The sequence below is a fragment of the Euphorbia lathyris genome, chromosome 4, assembly GCF_963576675.1.
Source record: "Euphorbia lathyris chromosome 4, ddEupLath1.1, whole genome shotgun sequence".
In the NCBI taxonomy this organism is placed as follows: Eukaryota; Viridiplantae; Streptophyta; class Magnoliopsida; order Malpighiales; family Euphorbiaceae; genus Euphorbia; species Euphorbia lathyris.
In genome coordinates, this window is record NC_088913.1 from 70,951,101 (window position 1) to 70,975,495 (window position 24,395).

Genomic DNA, 24,395 nt, shown 5'->3' on the forward strand with positions numbered 1-24,395 from the left:
TTATATATAAATTTTCCAACAACATCAGACATTTCAAAAAATCAGTTATATCTAAAATATTTGATGCGTTACTAGCATTGGTATAAATTTTTTTATCAAGTATCCCATATACAAGATAATAACAAAAATTGTCTAAAATGTTTATTACACGATTATAAATGATATGTCAAAATGAACGGAACTTTTTCGGTTTAGGTAAAAGCAGGGCCGGCTCCAGGGGAGTTCCCCTAGGTCGGCGCTTTGGTGAGGCCTCCTGTTCTCTCTCTCTATATATATATATATATATATATATATATATATATATGAGAGATCAGGTGTGACACATCTCTTGTGGTGTGATAAGATTTATTTTATGACAAGGACCAATTTTATAATTAACCAAGGGAATGTGGCAAATTTGTAAATAAAAGAAAATAAAAAATTGTTTTATTTCTTCTCTTTAAAATGCATTTTCCCAACTTTTCCAATCTTGTTTTTCAAAAAATTTTATACCGTTGGACTCGTCTTAATTAGATGGTCATTTTAAGATCCCAGAAGCTCGGGTAAAAAAAATTTCGGTGAATGGAATCCGGTGTTCTGTTTTTCTGTGAGAAAAAAATGTCCAGAAAATTCTCAAAAAATTCCAAAAAATGTAAAACATTATTCTGAGAAACTTTAATTCTAAGAAATTTTATTTCCAAAAAAATAATGTTTTACATTTTCTGGAATTGTTTGAGAATTTTCTGGGAACCTTCGGGTTTTTATATCGGAAAACGCCCATTTAACCGCCAGATTCTGTTGATTTGAGACTCTAAGAATTAAAATTTCTTAGAATAATGTTTTACATTTTCTGGAATTTTTTGAGAATTTTCTGGAAACTTTTTTTCTCGCCAGAAAACGCCCTCCCGGATTCCGTTCACCGAAATTTTTTTTACTTGAACTTCAGGGATCTTAAAATGACCGTCTAATTTAGACGAGTCTAATAGTATAAAAATTTTCGAAAAACGAGGTTAGAAATGTCGGAAAAATGTATTTTAAAGAAAAGGAATAAAACAATTTTCTGTTGGAACAATATAAGTATTATGTTGGAACAAATGATACACTGATTTGGAACAATGTAAGTAGGACAAAAACGTGCCCAGAAAATTATCAAAAAATTCCAAAACATTTAAAACATCATTTTAAGAAACTTTAATTCTTGTCTAAAAGCGAGATTCCTTACAGTTTTGACCCAACAAATTGTTGAATCATGTAAAATGGATAAAATTAAGGAAAATTTTTTATTGGGACTAAACCGTAAGAAATCACGTTTCGACCCAAGAATTAAAGATTCTTAGAATAATGTTTTAAATTTTCTGTATTTTTTTGAGAATTTTTTGGGCACTTTTTTTCTCGCCGGAAAACGTCCACCCGGATTCCGTTCACCGAATTTTTTTTTTACTTGAGCTTCAGGGATCTTAAATGACCGTCTAATTTAGACGAGTCTAATAGTATACAAAATTTCGGAAAACAATGTTAGAGATGTCGGAAAAATGTATTTTAAAGAAAAGAAATAAAACAATTTTTTCTATCTTCTCTTTCATTTTATTTACAAATTTGTCACGTTGCCCTTTTTAATTATCATCAAAACTACGTAGTTTTGTTATGTCACACAATAAGCTCCTTATCACACCCTAACCTCTTGTCACACTGGATCTCACCCCTATATATATATATATATATATATATATATATATATATATATATATATATATATATATATATATATATATATATATATATATATATATATATATATACACACCTTGTTTTTCTTCTTGTTTTTCTATTTTTTTTTTAATTAGACCTCATAGTTTTTTACTTTTTTTTTTACAAGATACACCTCTATTAAAAGCAAAAATATTAACAAACACATCCCTAGAAAAAAGATTAACTTTAGGAGAAAATACAAGATAATATTAACAAACAAATCTCTATAATTATAAATTAGAACCTATTATTTTGTCAATTTTTTTAGTAATAAATACTTAAATTACTGATACACTATGAACTAAAATTTGTAATTTGATTTAAAGTGTTATTTAGCCCATAATTTCTTTAAAATTTAGTTATTTGACCATTGATTTATTATTTAGTCAGATTTGACCTCTCAACTATCCTAATAGGTGAAATTTTGCCCTATTTTAATGGAGACTTGACTCAATCCTTATCTTTCTGATATGTAGTGATATTTTGACATATGTTTGTGACGTGTCACGCGTCTTAAAGTTTATTTGACATTAAGTCCCCATGTAAATTGGATGAAATTTTACCATGTGGAAAAGGTCAGAGGCTAAATCTTATTTTGGATAGAACGATAGCCAAATGACAAATTTTTTGATAAATTGAGAGCTAAATAATGGTTTAAACCTTGTAATTCATGATAAAGGCACGACTCAATCAATCTCTTAATTGATTTTGATCGTTAAGTTTAATATATGATTTGAATTCTAATTAATATATATGTTTTACTTTTTGGTATTTATTATTTATAAAATAAGATTAAATTTAGATGTTAACAAAAGTACAAGTACAAAATTGCCTAGTGCCTCCAAAATGTTGGAGACGCCATGGTAAAAGCAAAATTGATCTTATTTGAGGGATAAAATTTGATTGTTTTAAACTTTGAGGGGAGTATCTCATTAACCAAAAAAAAGTTAAATATCACATTTAAATAAAAAAAACAAAATGAATACAGAAAAATATATGAACAATAAATCAAACTAAAGAACCGAGATAGATAAATATAAGGCTTGTATTAACAGTCTTTTTAAGATAGATTTCATCGCTAATGACGACTGACTCCCATTATACAACAGATTACATCGCAAACCCTTACCGCGCGTAAGTTCGTTATCACTAGAGCAGAAAATAAGAACAATGTAAACGCACAAATAGCATAAAATTGCAAAGAGTAATCTTTTCCAAAAATTCTGTAAAATTTGACAGCTCCATCCGGTATAAATAGAACTCGAGTGGATAGATCTGTTCACGAATGAATACGACTATTCATGAACGAACAAGTCTGTTCATGAATGAGTATGACATTAAGGGAGGTGTTTATTGAAATTTACACTAATTTCATTTATATATAAATTTTCCAACAATACCAGACATTTTAAACATCAAAGATATTTAAAATATTAAATGTGTTATTGTCTGTTATATATAAATTTTCCAACAACGCCAGACATTTCAAACATCACTATATCTAAAATATTTGATGTGTAGCATAGTTGGAAAAAAAAACATGTCAAAATGCGAATAATCAAATATGTCATATACAAGATAATAAATTTTTTTACCTAAAATGCTTATTATACCGTTACAAATGATATGCCAAAATGCACGAATCTGTTTCGCTTTAGGTAAAAGCAAAAGAGATAAAAAAAAATTATCAGTTTCAACTTTTAAGGGGATAAATTTACACTTGGTTTAAAAATTATTTTCCACAAAAGATACTAATGGTTTTAATATAATTTAGTTTAAGCAATTATTTAGAATAATTTTATCTACTTGTTTAATTAATAACAACACAGTGGTTCTAGTTCTAATTTATCATTATAGGAATCAGAGATCTCACAATATAAGTTTTCTCTCCGGAACAACAAATGGAAACAAATGGACTAGAGAGAGGACAGTCACCCTACGCCACACACTTCGTGTGGCCGTGTAACATCATCGCCGTCCCTACCATACTATAGTTCCACATCATTTGGCAGTACTAAAGTGAGAATATAGATAATTATATGGGTTGAGTGGATTAGACGGGTTGTTAGATGGGCATAATAAACCATCAAATATAAGATTTATAACCTATTCAACCTTTCTAACCCATTGTAACTCACTTGTAAAAAAATGTAATCGACAGAAACTATGAAATGGAAGTAAACCTTTGACTTGAACATAAGAATGAGGAAAGGAATTTTGAGACTTGTATTAGCAGTCTCGTTAAGATAAGTTTTTCCGTTGTTGGTGATCGGTCTCCCAAGATATATACAACGAAATCGTTAGTGAACTCTAACTATGCACGTAGCTATCACCAGAAGCAAAAAGGAATGGAACATAATACATGAAGAATTAATAGTATGCTATAATGAATTTTTTTTATTGATCTTGCAAGTCTTTCTACTGACCATGGACAAACTAATATAGTCTTCTCCATATAAAGATTGTTGAAAGAAAAAACGTTATAGACTAATTAATTCGTGTAATTAATCGGTCAATTGAATGCAATTAAGCTTAACCACTACGATCGTTTCAATTGAATACGATTAAGCACAACCATTACAACTATTTAGAATTTGAATGCAATTAATCTACCAATTGAATGCAACTACAGTAAAAACCTTCGTAAATTAATACTCGATAAATTAATAATCTCTTTAAAATAATAATTTCTTCTGGTCCCGACTTAGACCCGTTTAAAAATTAGCAATTTTAATAAATTAATAAGATAATGTAATAAATAAATAATATATATTAATTATATATATAATTAATTTTTATAAAATTTATATGTATTATAAACAAATAAAAATTAGTTCAAATAAATTCCATGCGTAAATCAGCAATTAAAAAACTAACACTTAATATCCTCCCAGCTCTCTCAAGTTGACCTAATACTATAACTGACCCATTGTACTTACATTTTTAACAAGTAACCCCCTCAACTTGCTTATTTGGAACAAATAACTCATCCAGTTACTCAATTGGAACAAATAACTCCTAAGTTAGCGTATTTAGAATAAATAACCCCTAAACCCAAAAAAATATTCAACATAATACTACATCAGAAATAAAAGATTTCAAATTATCGGTTGCTACATCTAACTAATTTAGTGATACATTAAGTAAATGGCAAAAAAAAACTCATGAAATAACCTATTTGAGGAGTTATTTGTTCGAAATAAGCAAGTTGGGTGGGTTATTTGTTAAAAGTATAAGTACGGGTTAGTTGCAGTATTGGACCAACTTGAGGGTGTTGGGGTATTAAGCCTAAAAACAACATAAACATTGGGGATTAAGTAAAAAACGGAAATAATAAAGGCTTAAATCACTATTTGGCTTGGTGCCTATTCAAAATGTTGGTTTTTAGTCCTTTACCTAATATTTGGTAATATTTGATCTTGACCTATTAAAAACGCTGATTTTTACTTTGACCCATTATTTAGTAACATTTGTCTTTTTACCTATCCAAGATTGGTGATACCTCAACCAACATTGATGGTTGAGATTTCACTAATTTTGGATAAGTCAAGGGGTAAATGTCACTCAGAGGGTAAATATTAACATTTTGAATAGTTCATAGAGCAAATGTTATCGAATAATATATTAGGGGCAAAATCCAACATTTCAGATAAACCGCGGGACCGAAAATGCTTTAATCCAATAACAAACTCATATGACATGAAATTTATATACATGATATAAGAAACACACAATGAAAAGCAAAGTAATATGGAAGCTGCAAAACTGCACCATTTTTCTTTCTCTAGAAAATCATTACTTTTGATGCACAAGGGAAAAGAATAGAGGGGAAGAAGAAGAAGAAGATATAAAGGAGAGAAAGGTTTGGTAGTGTACAGCTCAAGGGTCGGCTCCTCTTTCCACAACTAATTTGTGCGTTAAATTGCTGGTGAGATTCACTAAAATGGGTCAAATGGGTTTTGAATTATTTTTTCTACTTTAATTCCTTTTCTTCCAGTTCGATTATTGCCAATGATTTTGAAATTTTATTGCATTTCTTGTCTCTTGATCAATTGTTTGTTGGTTTCATTTGGGCGTTTTGAGTTATCAATTCATGCTACTTAATTGGAATGGAAACGGATTGGAAAAACTGTATGTATTGAGGAAAAGGTGCTTCCTTTAATTAGCTAGATGTTAATTATTTCTTCATCATATGTTGTCATTCCAGATGGAGAAGCTGAATTTGGGAGAGGAGATAAAGAGATTAAACAAGCTTGTTCATAGTCTAGCTGCCGAAATTGACTACAAAAACAACAAATTGTCCCAAATGCAACTTGATATTGACAAAACAAATGCAGAAATACGCACAACTGTTATTGGTCTGATGGAGAGATTAAATGCCAAAGATAGAAGGTTGTTCGAGCTGGAGCATATGTATCAGGATTCTTGCTCAATCGTCAGATGCTTGATGAATGAGAAAGCTGCCTCGTTTGAAAGATATAGCAAAGGTATCAAGGATTTTGAATTTTGTATCCATATGTCAGGATTTCAAATTATGTTTTTTTTGTTGAGCAACTTTAGAGGAACTTCTTGATTGTATGTTTTCTCAGAAATCCGAAATCTCAAGTCATTCAATTCTAAGATCAAGTACGATATGGAATGTGAAACGAAAGAGATCAAACAGCTAATCAAAGAATTACATGATTCTAAGTCTCAGAATGACTTAGAGCAGACAGAATTAAGGGATGAGATAAAACAGGTTAGTGTATCTCCCAACTGTTTGACAATATAACAGTTTCTTTTTCATTTTCTTGTTGAAAATCTCAATTTAGATTTCCAAGTTTCTCATTCCAGTAATTTTCCTATGATTTTTTCAACTGATATTTCGATATAATTCCATAATTGCAGTTGAAAGAAAAGTTGGAAACTCGAAGTCCACCAGAAACTATTGATGGTCTGAGAAAAGAGATGAATGAAAAAGAAGCTGATTTGTGCAATGTGGAAACTCTTTACAATACTTTGATAATCAAAGAGCGAATGACTAACCGGCGCAGGATGCTCGAAAAGAATTGATATGCGTATGTTCTTGCACTTTTTCTTATTGATTCCAAGTTTTTCATTATTTGATACTTCTTTGAACTCTGTGGTTTCAAAGTTGAAATTCCAAGTTTTAGTCAATTATCTATTTCCTCAAGGATTTTGACCCGAACTTGGCTGAAATTTTCTCAAACTTGTAATGATTGTAGTTGAAAGAAAAGTTGGAAAGTCAAAGTCCACCAGAAACTATTGCTGATCTGAGAAAAGAATTGAATAAAAAAGAAGCTGATTTGTGCGACGTCGAAACTCTTTATAATACTTTGATAATCAAAGAGCGAATGACTAACCAGGAATTGCAGGAATCAAACGAATGGGGGAACTTGATCATAAAGCTTTTGTCGAGTCATGCAAGCTTAAATTCTCCGATGAAGACTGGGGCGAGAGAGCAGCTAAACTATGCTCAACATGGGAAGAGTATTTGAAGGATCCACATTGGCACACGTTCAAGAAACAAACTGTCAAGGGCCAACTGCAGGTAAGTAATTTCTTGTATATCAAACCTTAGAAATTAAGAATCCTATATGATGTTTTGAAGTTTATGATAAAAACTTGACAAATGCAGGATATAATAGATGATGAGGACGAGAAATTGAAAGCGTTGAGAAATGAATACGGTGAGCTTGTGTATGAAGCCGTAACAAATGCAGTGATGGAAGTACATGAGTATAATTCAAGTGGGAGATATCCAATCCCGGAAGTTTGGAACATGAAGGAAATAAGAAGAGCCACAGTTAAAGAGATAATTCAATATGTAATCAAGCAGCTAAAGAGTCATAAGCGTAAAAGGATCCGTTAATACTGCACTGTGAGTACATTTCAATTCACTATTGATGTATGATCTTCATATGTTACATTAAGATTGTACATTTATAATTCACTATATTCTGGAAATCCTAGCTAGAAAGACAATATCAGATTTAACTGCCAAAACAAGGTGTACGGCAAGTTAAATTTACTGTCACTGATAGAATTTTTCGCATTCAAATGCGCAGAAATGTCTTGTGATCCGTCGCCTTTGTTGAAATGCTAAACTGATGTCAGATATTAATATAAGATCTACGATTGGACCTTAACTATCAGCTTGAGCTTTTAATTAAATCGGTTTCATGACAGCTGATTGATATCAGTAGTTTTTGTTAAGTTTTTCAACAGATTTAATTTCAATTGAGTGAACAGTCATGATGGGAAAGAATTTGTACTTAATGATGAAGAAACATCATATAATTAGGCATTTGTATTGTACCGAGTATTTTATGGATAGTTTAGAATATAAAAGTATTGAGGTTAATTCATTATTCAAGAAGTTAATTTAGAAAATTTGAATTAGTTTTTGTGAATTAGGAAGTATTAAATTGATTTAGGCTAAAAAGAATGTCATAATTAATTTCGTGATTTGCAGCAATTGAGTGTCTTAATGTGTGAGTTCTTTTAACGACGGAACTAATCGTTCCAATTCTATTGGTAATTATTGAAAAATAGGAAATTATTTATTATTGAGTTTAGACTTTCTAATTATGATATATTAGATCTTTTAAGAGTTTGTGTATGATTTAGAGTCAAAACACACCTTTAATTGTTTAGATCATTAATTATTAAGAGAGAAAAAAAGAGTTAACATAAAAAGTTTAAAAGGTTTTCAAAAAATTTCTTTAAGTTGTTCTTGATTACTTTTATCATAAAAACTACGTAAATTCTCTATATTGTTTATATTTATATTAGAAAATATTGTTTATATTTTTTTAGTTATTCTAATATTAAATTTCGTACCTTGGGATGTACATGCAAATTCCAGATTGTGAAAAATGTATCTGGTAGCCATGGGTCACCGCCAGATTCGAGTATCTGTCCTTGTCCCTATCAACTGACCTGAACCCGATACAATAAGCGACGGGGCAACAAGGACACTTTGCCATATATAACTCGGGTTGGCCTTTAGCGGAGCCTCCAGGAACGAACAATCCATGAAATAACATGCTTTAAAAACCTGAGCAACCAGCGAGTGTGGATGAGACAGGAGGTGACATCTTTGTTTTGCCAAGAGAGCAAGGTTTAATTGATGAAGCTCCTAAAACCCATGCCACCAAAAAAATTCGGGTTGCAAAGCTTACCCCACGACTTCCAGTGAATTCATTTCTTCCCCTTCTCATCCGAACCCTACCAGGAGTTCATCATTTTTTTCTAAATCTGAACATAACACATCGGGCATTAGAAATAGGCTCATGACATAAGAGGAATCGTGTTCTCCAACTCCTTAGCCACCGTTTGACAATGTCCTCTATATCTGAATACATGTGTCTTGCTTCTACCAAGATTTTTTATTGTGTCATTCTTTAGCTTCAGAAAATATATATAATGTCTTGGATATCATGACACTTAAATTTAAAAGTATCCTTAAATTTACGACATAATTATACAAATATCTACCTTTAGCTAGATAAATAAACTATTATTCCCAAATACAACGACAATTTTTTTTTTAAATTTTGGCTATAGTATAGTGACAATTTTTTTCGAATTTCTGGCTATAGTATAATGACAATTTTATTTAAAAGCATATTACAATTCAAGACAAATAATTGTCATCTATATCTATACTCAATACTAAATCTGATGTGTAATCATTTAAGACACACTAGCAGTAAACCCGTGCAATGCACGAAATTTATTTTTAAAAAATTACCTTTCAATCAATTGTGTTATGTTAAGACTTTGTACATTAAATAGAATATGCAATAAATTGTATTTTATTATTGACTATATTATTAAATACTTCGTTCAACACTAAGTCCTAAATATAATGATACATCTCATTTCCTTATCACAAAAAATATAATTCCTTTTTGGTTGATTCTTGATACGGCTATCCACATTTTACCATGACTGAAAAATTAACCATACTATTAACGAGACACTCAAAGGAGAAAAAATTTCATCAATTATTAATGTATCAAATAATTTCTATTTGCAAATGATGCTTTGATACAATTATCTTTGCCACGACTCAATGACCCATCAACAAATATAGAAGTCCAAAAACCATTAGCTTGCTGCAGAATTAATTTAAAGCAAAAATCAATTTCGGAAAAGAAAAAGCCCCAAAAATGCAAAAATTACAACTCACCATTAGCTTGACGCGAATGGAACATGCTATATGTAAACGAATTTTCTAGTGGAAGGAATAGAACTACTTATCGAATGGTGAATTGGTTGAGAAACTTTAATGATAGCATTTTAGCCGTTAAACTGTTAATTTGAAAGAAAATAATGATAATAAGATTCAATATATTAATCGCAAAAAGTTTAAGGGCACCACAGTTAAAAAAAATGATAAAATAGAATAATAATCCAAAACTTATGTAACAAAAAATGAGCCATATGAAAAGAATAAAATATATATCACACAAATATATATAGCAGTAGTTCATAACAAGAAATTGATTAAATGCAATGATCATTTCACAGAACTTAAGTTTCAATTAAAATACCAAAACTAAAACCTAATATGAGGATGTAATATTCTGATCAGATTTGAATATGAATCGCAAAACCTTGACACCCTTGCAGATATAATTAGATTATCAAAAAGCTTGAAAAAGGCTTCAAATTTGTAGAATATTTGCACTAATTTTTAATACATATTTATTATTTCAATGTATATTATCTTATTACACTCAAATCTTCACGATGCTTCAAATTTGTAGAATATTTGCACTAAAAGGATTCTAGTCACAATCATTAAGTCGAAACATTCTAAAAAGATACTAAATTTTATTCAAACATTCACATAGCCGAATAAACAAGTAAATTTTTATAACTGTAAATGCTTGTACATTCGTCTTGCTGAAATTAAAATGATTAAATACAAATAAAGGAAACAAACTTAAAAAGGATCAAGAAATTCTCCTTCATCCAGAGCTTCGTTATATTCTTCCTTTTCAGAGGGAAAAGCTTCACCCAAAAGTCAAAATCAGCATCGGGATATTTTTGTCTCAAGGTCCGAAGAAAGAAAACTCTAAACTTCAGCGATCGACTAAGTCCTAGCTGTTTTGCTTCTTCGGTAACTTGAGCAAGAGTGGTGTTCATTTGATCTTTCAAATCCTTCATTTGTTGGGCTAATAGCTTCGTTTGAAGACTTTTCTTCTTCTAAGGGGGCTACCTTTTTACGCAAAGCAATGTTGGAGCTTTGAGCCACCCTCATTCCTTTATGCGCCAAGTCAACTTTGTCTTTCTCTAAGATGGTTTCGGATTTATAAATTCATGCGGTAAATAGCACATTTTGAAAGTATGGGAGATAATTGATTTTTTTTTCAATAATTAATTATATAAAGTTAAAGATGTATTAAAACTTTTGTTAAGTTTATACTGTGTTTGAGTTTTTATATTTATTTATTAGTAATTAATTTAGCTTTTATTTAATAAATAAAAAATATTGAAAAGTAATTTAAAAATGTAATATAACATTGCAAAGCCTGGTGGAGTTTTAAATTTGTGAAATTTAAACGTTTCAGTTTCAGGTTTTTCAAATTAATATTCAATTAATTATTCTTTCATAACGTTTCGATTTCTTAAATTAATATCCAATTAATTACTGTTCCGTAACATTTTATTTTTTAAAATTAATATTCAATCAATTACTGGTAACGTTTTAAAAGAATAGTTGACAAAGTTAATTTTTAACTTTCATTTTCTTAACTTTACTTTCCTTTATATTAACCCCTCTAACTCTCACCCTTTAAACTCCCAAACAAAAGTTTAAACTTCTCCGAAACTACTAGAATTAAAATTTTCGCTTTCCTAACAGAGAGTGAAGTGAGAAAAGAGAAGCAAAATTTAGTAGTTTGAATCCAGGTTATTAATTTTCGCTTTCTCCTGCTTTCATTCTTATTAATTTCCATGTCTTTGTCTGTTCCAATCCAGGTTATCCCAACCTTCAAACACCTTCCATTTTTTTTTCTTCAATTCATTATCCCTTTTTTATTCTGGTTCGATTTTGAAAGTTTATTTGCATTTCTATCTCTTGATCATTTGTTGGTTTCATTTGAGCTTTTTAAGTTAATTAGCTAGATGTTAATTATATCTTCATCTAATGTTGTCATTCCAGATGGAGAAGCTGAATTTGGAAGAGGAGATAAAGAGATTGAAAAAGGTTGCTCATAGTCAAGCTGCAGAACTTGAAAACAAAAAGCAAGAATTGTTACAAATGAAACTTAAAATCGCCAAAACAAATGCAAAATGCTACTTAACTGTTGTTGGTATGACAGAGAGATTAGATGCCCAAGATAGAAAGTTTTTGGAGCTCAAGCATAAGCATCAGGATTCTTGCTCAAGCAATGGATCGATTTGAGCTGCGAAAAGAATTTGTACTGAATGTTGAAGAAACGTCATATAGCCATTTATATTGTACTGAGTATTTTATGCTGATTATATAAAAGTGTTGAGGTTAATTCATTATTCAATGAAGTTTATTTAGAATATCAGAGTTAGTTTGTGTGAATTAGGAATTATTAAATTGATTTGGGCTAAAAATAATGTTTGTCATAATTAATTTCGTGATTTGCAGCAGTTGAGTTGAATGTATGTAGGTTGTAAATGAGCCGAGCCGAGCCGCTCATGAGCGGCTTGGTGGTCGGCTCGATAAAAGTTCTGCTCGGCTCATGAGCACGATTTAATGGCTCGGTTCGTAAATGAGCTGAGCTTGAGCAGGCCAAAGCTCGCGAGCAAGCTCAATTAGAACATTTATGAACAAAATTTTAGTTTTGTGGTAAACTATATAGCTTTGTGTTAGTTCACAAATATCTAAACTTAATATTTGAGTTTGTTCACAAACATAATAAATGAGTAATAGACGAACTATTTGTAAGCATCTTGTTTATTTATTCACGAACTTTGTTTGTGGGTTTGTTTATGTACACAATTAAAGAGCCATTTACGAGCAAACTTCATAAATATAATTAAAGATTTACTTACAAACAATTCATGGTTAGATAATTTTCTTAATAAAACCAAAATAGGATTTTGGGCTCGAAGCTCGAGCCGAGCTCGTTTATTTTCTAATGGGCCGAGTCGAGCTTGACCAAGCCAAAGCTCGGCTCAGGTTCGAGCTCGTTAATTTTATAGCTAGCCGAGCTTGAGTAGGCTAAAGCTCGGCTCGGCTCGATTACAACTCTAAATGAATGAGATTCTTCTAGCGAAGGAACTAATTGTTCCAATTCTGTCAGTAACTAATAGGGAATTATTGAGTTTAGATTTTATGATATGATTAGATCTTTTAAGAGTTTGTGTATGATTTAGAGTCTATATAAACACACTTAAAGGTGTTATGATCATTAATTATTAAGAGATAAAAAAAAAAGGAAACATAAAAAATAAAAAATTTAGAAGGTTTTTAGATTTTTAGATTTTTTTTAAAGTTCTTCTTGATTATTTTTATCACAAACTACGATAAATTCTCTATTTTTTAAAAAAAAATTGCGCACAATGCACTTACATTAAAGAAGAAAGAAAAATCCCCATAGGTAAACTCTCAACCAGAGCTTCATCACCAATAAATTCTCTATTTGTTTATATTGTTGTTAGAGAATGTTGTTTATATATTTTCTTAATTATTCTAATAGTCACATAAGTCTATTTTAATCTTCTAATATAAATATATATCTGTTTAATCCTTAATTTTATTTGGACTAATTGTGTAATTAATATGCCTAATTCGGTCCAAATTAGAGAAGTTAAGGAAAATTGGAGTTATCAGATATACTTATGAATTTAATCAGAGGCCTATTTCATAATTATGTGTATAATTCAGTCTAAATTGATTAAATTCAAGAGATTGAGGTCAATTAGATAGTTTCAGCAAGAAATTGGTGGGAATGTGACATTTGTTCTTTAAAATACAAAATTGTGCCGCCAAAATAAGTGAGAAAGAAAGTGGGAGAAGAACGTGAGTTAGTGGAGAAGGGAGCAATTAGGGATCTTCTTGGATTAGCGTTTAGATCAACCTTAGCCGTTATAGATCTTTTTTGCTTTAGACCGGAACTTCCTTGTTAGTTAGAACTTACACAAAACGTGGGTTTCTTAGAAAGGTTGTTATGGATCAAAGATAGTGGAGAGTGGCAGTTGGTTATTCACGAAAGGAAGACGGTATAATAATGAGATTTTTTGGAAGAGAAAAAACACAAACAATCACACAAACTAAAATCATTTTATCTTATACTTTCATCTTTCTCAAATTAAAATCATTCTCTTATATTAATTATATCAATCAATTAATTACCTTGAGCCCCTTATTCTTTTTAAAAATGGACAGCTGAACAATTAATTAGCAGATCGGTCCTCACAATTTAACAATTTATGAGTTCTAGACCAAATAGGAAATAAATGTCTTTTTAATAAACAAAAATTGAACGTAAAATTTAAAATATATTAGTATCCATTTGATTTTTTTTAGCGCTTCTTTTTATTGTGTTAATCCAAATGATATATATAAATTATTTGATTATGATTAGAAAAACATATGTTAATAGTTGTTTTAAAAAGAAAATTAGTATATTTATGTATGCCATTTAAGAAAATTGAGAAATTTAATAGATAAATTTAATAAATTCATGTAGTAAATAGTAATTTTGAAAGTATATGAGATAACTGATTTTTTTTCAATAATTACATAAAGCTATAAAGCTAAAGATGTATTAAAACTTTTGTTAAGTTTATACAATGTTTGACTTTTTATATTTATTTTTTTAGTAATTAATTTAGCCTCTTATTTAATGAAGTGGGCTGCTATTTACCGCAATATGAATTTCCACCTACCGCCATATTTTGACAATTATGCCCTTCTCATAATTTAAACTCAAAAAATAAAAAATCTCAAATCCTCTCTAACTTTTTGGTTTTTCAAAAAACCCGATCTAAAACAACATGCCGCCAAAGCCAGGAGCGGGTAAAGGCTTCATGAAATCTCTGGTAAGTTTTTTTTTAAATTATTCAAAAATCACGGGTTTCGCCTCCGAATCGGAGGCGAAACACGGATGAATTTGCTCTAAACGGACGCTATGTGCCGTTTCCGCCAAGGGTGGAACGGACGAACTGTCCATTCCACCCTAGGAGGAAACGGCACCGCCGTTCGTTCCTCCTTTAGGTGGAACGAACGGCGCAATCGTTCCGTGGAACGACGGATGTGCTCGTTCCGCCTTACGACGGAATGGTGCGCGGTGACCGTTCCACCGTAAGGCGAAAAAGAGTGCCGCAACCGTTCAGCCCACTGTCCGGACGGTTGCGGCGCTCTGTTTAGGCCAAATTAGGCTCGAAATTTTAATTTAAATTTATATAGTAGGATTACCTCGTGTACGAAATCATGGTCTTCGGGAATGCTCGGGTCCATTTTCGTTCAATTAGAGTTTTGAGGCTTGGGAGAGAAAGAGAGGAAATTTTTTTTTGGGTTTTTGAGTTTAAATTATGAGGAGGGCATAATTGTCAAAATATGGCGGTAGTTGTAAAAAATATTGCGGTAAATAGCATTACCCTTAATGAATGAAAAATATTAAAAAGTAATTTAAAAATGTAATATAACATTGTAAAGCCACGTGGAATTTTAAATTTGTGGAATTTAATGTTTCAGATTCAATTTATTTAAAATTAATGTTTCAGTTTCTTCAAATTAATATCCAATTAATATTCTTTCATAACGTTTCAATTTCTTAAATTAATTATCATTCAGTAACGTTTTAATTTTTTTAAATTAATATTCAATCAATTACTCCTAACGTTTCAGAAGAATAATTGACCAAGTTAATTTTTAACTTTCATTTTCTTAACTTCTCTTTTTTTTCATTAACTCTTTTAACTCTTTATCTTCCTTAACGTTCAAACTCCCAAACAAAGGTTTAAACTTCTCCCAAAATATTAGAATCAATCCTAATAGAAAGTGGAGTGAGAAAAAGAAGCAAAAATTATTAGTTGGAATCCTTCGTACTTTCTCCTGCTTTCACTCTATTAATTTCCGTGTCTTTGTCTGTTCCAACCCAGGTTATCCCAATCTTCAAACACCTTCCATTTTTTTTCCTTCAATTCATTATCCTCTTTTTCTTTTATTACTAAAATGGGATGAATTGGATTTTCATTTTTTTTCTTTATTCTGGTTTGATTTTGAAAATTTATGTGCATTTCTGGTCTCTGGATCAGTTGTTGGTGTCTTTTCCTTTTATCACTAAAATGGGTCTAATTGGTTTTGCATTTTTTCTTCTAGTTTGGTTATTGCCTATGATTTTGAAAGTTTATTTGCATTTCTGGTCTCTTGATCAGTTGTTGGTTTCATTTGAGGTTTTTGAGTTATCAAGGTACTTCCTTTAATTAGCTAGCTGAAACCTAATGTCACGTTGTCATTCCAGATGGAGAAGCTGAATTTGGAAGAGGAGAATGAGAGATTGAACAAGCTTGTTCATAGTCTAACTGCCGAAATTGAAAACAAAAACCATGAATTGTTACAAATGCAACTTGAAATTGACAAAACAAATGCAAAATACAACTTAACTGTTATTGGTCTGACGGGGAGATTAGATGCCCAAGATAGAACGGTGACCAAGCTCGAGCATATGTATCAGGATTCTTGCTCAACTGTCAGATGCTTGATGAATGAGAAAGTTGCCTCATTTGAAAGAAATACCAAAGGTATCAATGATTTTGAATTTTTTATGCATATGTCAGAATTTTAGATTATGCTTTGTGTCAAGCAAACTTTTTGTCTGACTTTGACATACGTTTTCTCAGAAATCCGAAATCTCATTTCATTCAATTCTAAGCTCAAGTATGATATAGAATCTGAATTGAAAGAGATTAAGCAGCTAATCGAAGAATTATACGAGTCTAAGTCACAGAATGACTTAGAGCAGACAAAATTAAGGGATGAGATAAAACAGGTTAGTATTTCTGCCAACTGTTTGACAATATAACAGTTTCTTTTTCATTCTTCGATACATGGTTTAGGGTTTTGACCCGAACTTTGCTGAAATTTTGACAAAATTGCAGTTGAAAGAAAAGTTGGAAACTCAAAGTCCACCAGAAACTATTGATGATCTGAGAAAAGAGTTGAATCAAAAAGAATCTGACTTGAGCGACTTTGAAGATCTTTGCAATACTTTGATAGCCAAAGAGAAAATGGCTAACGAGGAATTGCAGGATGCTCGAAAAGAATCGATATGTGTATGTTCTTGCACTTTTCTTATTGATTCTGTTAGTTTTCATGTTCAAAATCGAAAAAGTAACAAGTCCATTTACAATATAGGGTTTGGAAGAGACATTGAGCAACAGAACAGCACTAGGAATCAAACGAATGGGGGAACTTGATCATAAAGCTTTTGTCGAGTCATGCAAGCGAAAATTCCCCGATGAAGACTGGGGAGAAAGAGCAGCTGAAGTATGCTCAACATGGGAAGAGTATTTGAAGGATCCAAATTGGCACCCGCTGAAGATGCAAAAGGTCAAAGGCAAGCTACACGTAAGTAATTTCTTGTTGATAAATGCTTTACAAAATAAGGATCCTATCCTATATGATGTTTTGAGGTTTATGATAAAAACTTGACAAATGCAGGAGATAATAGATGATGAGGATGAGAAATTGAAAGGATTGAGAAATGAATATGGTGAGGCTGTGTATGAAGCTGTAACAAATGCATTGATGGAAGTAAATGAGTATAATCCAAGTGGGAGATATCCAATCCCTGAAGTATGGAACATTAAGGAAAGAAGAAGAGCCAGCATTAAAGAGATAATTCAATATGTAACCAAGCAGCTAAAGCGACATAAGCGTAAAAGGATCCATTAGGAGTTAGGACTCATTCATCAAAAGCGCAGAAATGTCTTCTGATCCATTGCCTTTGTTGAAATGCTCAGCTGATTGATGTCAGTAGTTTTTGTTAAGCTGTTCAACAGATTTAATTTTAACTGAGTAAACAGTATGCAATGGATCGATTGTGCTGCGAAAGAATTTGTAGTGAATGTTGAAGAAACATCATATAATTAGGCCTTTGTATTGTACTGAGTAGAGTATTTTGTGGATAGCTGCTTAACATCTGAATGTATAAAAGTGTTGAGGTTAATTCATTAATTAAGAAGTTGATTTAGAATCTTGGAATTAGTTTGTGTCAATTAGGAAATATTAAATTGATTTGGGCTAAAAAGGATGTTTGTCATAATTAATTTCATCATTTGCTGCAATTTAGGGAATGAACTAATTGTTCTAATGCGAAAATAGGAAATTAAATATTATTGAGTTTAGACTTCCTAATTACGATATTATTAGATCTATTAAGATTTTGTGTATAATTTAGAGTCGTTAAGGGTTATTTTGAGGAGTTAGTTAAAGTTTAGTAGCCACGGATGTAACAAAGTGTAAAGTTCAATGACCATAGGCCATTGGTGTAATTTACCCTAATTTGTAGTATCTAATCCTGAAGAAAAGCAAAAACACCAACACTTGAAGGTTCAGGACTCTTAATATTGTTGCGTGAGACTTCTAATCCTAATTCAGAAAACAACAATAACATTATTATTAGAACGGAAGCTAGTGAAAGAAATGAGATCAACAAGCGAGTGCTTAAAGGAATAGTATAGGAATGCGCCAATTGTTGGGAAAATGCAGTTTCAAAATGAAATCAGACTTTGTTAGCCAACCCCTGTCCCCAAAAATCAAGATAAGCCATGCTAATATAACTACAACAATGTGGTATCTTTTTCTTCTGTAGTAATTATTTTACCAGAAGAAGATTTACCTCGTAAAGAGGGCAACATGAGAGCAGAACACTAAAGGTAGAAGGACAAAGAGGAGACGCATATGTTATAGCTAAATCATATAAATATAATTTAATTTACAATCTAAAATTTTCACCAAAACGATGCCAGATTAGAAAGAAATCATGCAAACTTTAGCAGCAAGCAAAAACAAAGTTCAAAAGACTTGTAAAATGGAAAGGAACTTGACTTCTTAAATGATAAAAACCTGAAGAAGAGTCACTTTGTCCAACTTAGGTAAAATTCCAGCAGTAACATCTCGGCTTCCTGCACTGTCTTCCACGCTTTGTATATCGTCTCTCATTCGTATCTATAAAATTATATAAACATAGGATAATATTTGAGATGTAAACAAGAAAATCTTTCACATGAAAAATAAATTTATGCAATTAGGCAGGACAAACTATGGAAGATGGATGAAGAAGAGGGCAAGATGTTTCTCCCTTATGAATAAGGGGCTGTTTCTAACAGGCTAATCATGAAAATCTGTGTTTTCTGTGTTTACTTTCACTTTTCAGAGAGAAAATAGAGAACATTGTGATCAAATCTTCTTTAAGGAGATTGTAATGTTGTATGATGTATAATGGACCTTTTTAAGTTTTAATTAATGTGCAATGAAGCTAGTTCTACATTACCATTGAAAACAACTCTTTGTAGACAGCAATTTCTACGCGTCTTCTATTCCTAAAGTGAAAAGTTTAAAATACGATCAAGCTCATTAGAAAATGAAGCTGTGAAAAGGCTGATGAAATAAATGAAGCTAGTGAAAAAGTTTATAATAAATGAGACTGATGTAGCTGATAGAGCGAGTTAAAAATTTCAAGTTACATAAAAAAAACCAATGAAGACTTACCAAAATTAGGAATAGAAGATACAGGCTCGATTTGTGCATTGCAGAGAGCACATCTCGACTGTGGTGCAAAAAAGTTCCTTTTACAAGTACGATTAAGTAAAAACAAGCAAGAAATTAGCCAGACTTCACAATTAAAAAAGCTCAACATATTACCTTTTCCAACCACATTAGTAATGAATATACATTGACTAATTAAGAGGTACTTACAGTTGAAAGAAGATCAGCAGATAAAATGGGAAAATTGGCAATGATTTGAAGACAACAGAAGCTTACATTAGATCCAAGAGGACGAAATCAGTGATGGGCTAATGATTTAAAATCCTGTAATTGATTTAAAATGTTCAAGTATTCAATTCCGCCAAGGAACACAACAAATCAAATCATACAGAGTAATGAAACACTGTAAACATACCTTCTGTTGGCAGAAAACAAACTCTATGAGCTTGAAAAGAAAGAGAAGCCTGTCAATTTGTATGGTCAAATTTGAAGGCATTAAAATCATTATAATTGGGGAAACAATTTACAGCTGCAAGTTACAGATACTTTAGAATATAATGTGGGCAACAGAAAGGTTAAAAAAACAATCAAAGCAAAGAGGAACTCCCTGAAGGTGACCATCCTATTGTTGTCCCAGTCCATTTCTTCTGCATTTGTTCACCAGAATTAGAAACGTTTAAAATAAACTAACCCATAAAAACCATAAATTATAGTATTTGAAGGAGATTCTTACCGAATCTTGACTTGGTGATGCATGCAGGTGATTTCTCCCAAGGAGAAGCCTCATTCAGAGCTTTCTTATTTAGCTTTCCATCACAGAATCCAAGCAATCAAGTCCCAAAATTTCCAGAACTGGGAAGAAGAAACCCAGAGTACAAAATCCAGATTTCAATCACTTGCAACTTACAGATCCTAAAAGTCACACTTGTCCTGTCCATAATTATTATGGCAGTTGAATCACATTTCAACTATCGAAATAGCACTTCCTATCAGTTGTAGTGGAGAACATATATCAATAGGATGCCATTACAGTGTATACTATTGGGTATAATTCCAACATGACATAAAAGTTTACAGTTTCAGGGATTTCATTCCATTGCTCATAAATATTAACATACCAAAAAAATTTCATATAGCAGGATTTCGTTTATGATTGATTGAAATCAATTTGGCAATTTATCCTAGTTTGAAGAGTAAATTTGCATCAAAATGAACTCCCTATCAATTCATAAAAACTCAGATTAGACGAACAAAGCCATACCAGCAATAACCCAAACAACTCGAGCAGCAAAACAGAATCAAGAACACCACACCATAGGTTATGCAACAATGAAGAAACTGAATGAAAGGAAAATAAAATACAGAGATGAGGAGGTCACTGAAAATAAAACAAAATAAGAGCATGAAGCAAGAAGCAAGAAGAAGAAGAAGATTGGAACAAAACTGATAACTACGGTTTAAGCAAGCGGATGTAGTTTAAAAATTAGGTTACTGTGATGAAATTCGGCAATACAACAGTGAAATTGATTACCTCCTCACATCTATCTCCCACTGTTAATGTGGATTCAGTAACCTAATTGTTTTTTCCGTAAAATGAATCGACTGCATCGACTTGCTTAAACTGTGGTTATCAGTTTCACTGTTGAAGTATAACGATTATTGATCTTCAAATGTGGATTCTATCTCGACAGCTCAATCTTGCGCCTCTGATGGGATGCATGCTAGAGCTGACTTCACCATCTCTAAATTTTGTTTTCACGATGGATCTGTAATGGGGCTTTGATTTCACAATCGCTATACTCCATAGGGCCGCCCTGTTGTGGACTGTAGAACGGAGAGAGGGGGAAAGAAAGGAGAAGCAGCGCCTTCTATCAATGTCAATGGGATATTGTGGGTCCTAGATAACACATTCTTGCTTGCTTTGGCTCAATTCTAGTGGTAATTTCCTGTTTCGTGTCAAACTTGTTATCTCATACGTGTCAAAATAGTGTTATCTCATACCTATGTTATAAATGCTAGAAAAATAATTTTCTAGCCCAATCTTATTTTAGTGTTGGAAAATATCACCCCTACTCCCAGATGGTCTCCATGACAAGACTTTGGTTTTGATACCAAAAAAATCCATACCAGAAGTCCTTTCTAATCTCAGTCCATCGCGATATCCTAATGTTATCTAAACATTTTTTTTAGAGTTGATTACAAATTTTGACCAATTTGAAAGTCCATTTATATACTAGGACTAGTTCACTTCACTTGATTTAGATAAAAATACATTCTCTTTTTCATTTTCCTATCCTGCAAAAACAATCGAGAGCAACAACTCCTTTCCTTCTTCCCTTCTTTTCTTTCTTTTCATTTTCTACAATAATTTAGACAATCATCAAAAGAAAAATTCAATCCAATCCAAGAGCTAAAGGTTTTTTCATCCGATCATCCCATTCAAACTCATATAAGTCTTGTGTTGGGTTTTACCTACATTTCAATTTCAGTTCCAATACAATATCAGATGTGTAAGATGATGTATATGAGATGAGATGTATATGTCAAATGTAAATGAAAATAATTTAGTTTCATGCATATCAAAACCCTATAACCCATTGAAACTCTATATTTTTGTTGAAAATCTTGTAATACAGTACTTTTTCTACGATTCCTAACACTTGTCGCATTTGTCGCATTGACATTTGTGACGTGTTTTCAATATTGTCGTGTTAGATCATAATGCGATAATATGTACTGTTTACGAGATTTGTCGCGTTTGTCGCATTGGACATCAATGCGACACAATAATGTTACTATAAAAATGTAATATAACATTGTAGCCATGTGGAATTTTAAATTTGTAAAATTTAACTTTTCAGTTTCAGTTTATTTGAAATTAATGTTTCGGTTTCTTCAAATTAATATCCAATTAAGTATTCTTTCATAGGTTTCGATTTTTTAAATTAATATCCAATTAATTACCGTTTCGTAATGTTTTAATTTTTTTAAATTAATATTCAGTAAATTGCTCGTAATGTTTCAAAAGAATAGATGACAACGAGGGTGTTATGTGTTTTGTAGCACCAATTGAAGATGACGAGGGTGTTATGTGTTTTGTAGACTATTGTCATATGAATCTGACCTATTTGATTCCATTATATGCTCCTTTTATACTGTAAAAAAAGGATTGAGGAATAGACATACAACGTAAAGCGAGTAGTAAGCCCCAAGAAGAAGATACACTGCCAAAAGTTTTCTTTACAATCAAGTTATGTTTCTACATCCGAATTTGACACTTGTGGATTAGATGATATAACAAAAAATCAATTTTTGGATGGTGATGATGGTTACAAATGGGTTATGATGGTTATGATGGCCATGATACGTATCCCGATGATGATTGTGCCGATGATTATGATGTTGCAGAAGAAGTTCAAAATGAAGTACCTGTACGGCAGAGCGAAGCTAGTGGTATCAAAACAGAGGCGCGAGTTGATCATGTTCCGAAATCGGTTGAGGATGAATCAAACATTTGAACGTTAGTATTTGACAAAATTTAATACAAATTATGTCATGTGAATTACGTTACGATGATAGTCGGAAAAACAAAAACTGTCGTAACATTAACACAACAACTTCATTTTAACTTAATATTTTGACAGATCATTTAAACATGGTGTCATGGGAACATATATTTGGTGACAGTTGTTATTAGATAATTTGTCATATAATTAGTGGCCAGATGGCAGGTTGCTATTTAGTCACTGTCATGTGAGGCTATTACGTATGACAGAATGTGACCGCCATCTGAAGTACCATCAGACGGTAGCGAGTCCAATGACAATTATATTTTTTACGGGATGACGATTTTAACTGTCATCTGAAGGGGTTTTTGGCATAGTGTAGAGTAACCATAGAGATAAATTAATTTATTGAATTCTGATTGTAGGACGAATATTTGCTTTGTACTCATTGATTTCCATATATGTAAATGCAGTATGCTGCCAAATCATCAGCAAGTTGATGAACATATCTCGAGTTTTAAGCTCAAATTTCCAACTCTCGAGTTAGAGAGGGCCTTAAAAAATAAAAGACTCTCTAGAGAAGAAGTCATACTTGAAAACTGCTTTCTCGTGGGAACTTCCATGGTCATCGGAGATGTGATTCTAACCTTGACAATATCAAGTAAATTATGCATCTTAAGCTAAGAGTAAAAACTTTCAGGCATGACATGATCATAATATTATTCTGCTAACAATTATGACATAATTGGCTTTGTTCTTCATACTTCTTTATTATAGTGATGTCCGATATGAGTGGTCTGCATGATCAATTGCTTCCATAGGATATCAACTCCCTTACAAATTCCTAAGGGCATTCAATCCAGCTTATATCTATCTCTTCTTCAAGAAGAACAACACTGATGCATTGTCCGCTCTTGGTGGTTGCGTTCTGTGCATTATATGTACCTTATAACTCTAATCATGAGGACTTGAAGTAGATTTTCTGCATTAGCTTATATCTTTTCATTATCCTTTGAGCCCCATTATATATCAATGCGTTGGAGTGTTGTATATAGTATGGTAGAAAATGTACCGATTTAGCACCAAACAATGGATTTTTCACCAAATTAAAAGGTAATGCATTACCATACAAAAATCTACAAATACTTTGAATAACAGGTTCTCTATCTTTCATCATTGCATTCATATATAATTGTTTCCTTTCCCTTTTGGCACAAATGCAAACATACCAGTTTTCCCTTGGTCTTCAATTACTTGAGTATCAGCACCTATTTTTAAAGATTTTTGTTGTGTTTCAAATTTTTCCAAAAGTTCAATGCAAATTTTTCTTACATCTTCAGGGCATTTAGTACAAGGAGAAACATTATCATTATCACTCGCTACATGATGTTTCATTCTATTAATACCTCCCCAATATTCAACTGCACAATATTTGCACTTCAAATGCATTCGAT

The 24,395-nt window shown here is 31.7% G+C and overlaps 1 protein-coding gene and 1 long non-coding RNA gene across 4 annotated transcripts; one reads left to right on the forward strand and one right to left on the reverse strand.

Moving 5' to 3' along the window:
- The first annotated feature begins 16,345 nt into the window (after positions 1-16,345).
- Positions 16,346-18,026, forward strand: LOC136228078 (factor of DNA methylation 1-like). Its single transcript, XM_066016913.1, has 4 exons — positions 16,346-16,467; positions 16,567-16,715; positions 16,825-16,998; positions 17,081-18,026. Exons 1-4 carry the CDS (start codon positions 16,392-16,394, stop codon positions 17,375-17,377), a joined length of 696 nt encoding a protein of 231 aa, XP_065872985.1. The 5' UTR covers positions 16,346-16,391; the 3' UTR covers positions 17,378-18,026.
- Positions 18,026-21,275, reverse strand: LOC136228079 (uncharacterized). 3 transcript variants are annotated; one of them, XR_010688417.1, is made up of 5 exons: positions 20,697-21,275; positions 20,169-20,287; positions 19,851-20,082; positions 19,439-19,759; positions 18,026-18,895 (listed from the first exon to the last, which is right to left on the reverse strand). It is a non-coding gene; the product is annotated as an uncharacterized lncRNA (long non-coding RNA). The 3 variants fall into 3 exon arrangements; XR_010688416.1 differs by having other exon boundaries at positions 19,439-19,515; positions 19,646-19,759; positions 20,169-21,275; XR_010688415.1 differs by having other exon boundaries at positions 20,169-21,275.
- Positions 21,276-24,395: the final 3,120 nt, after the last annotated feature.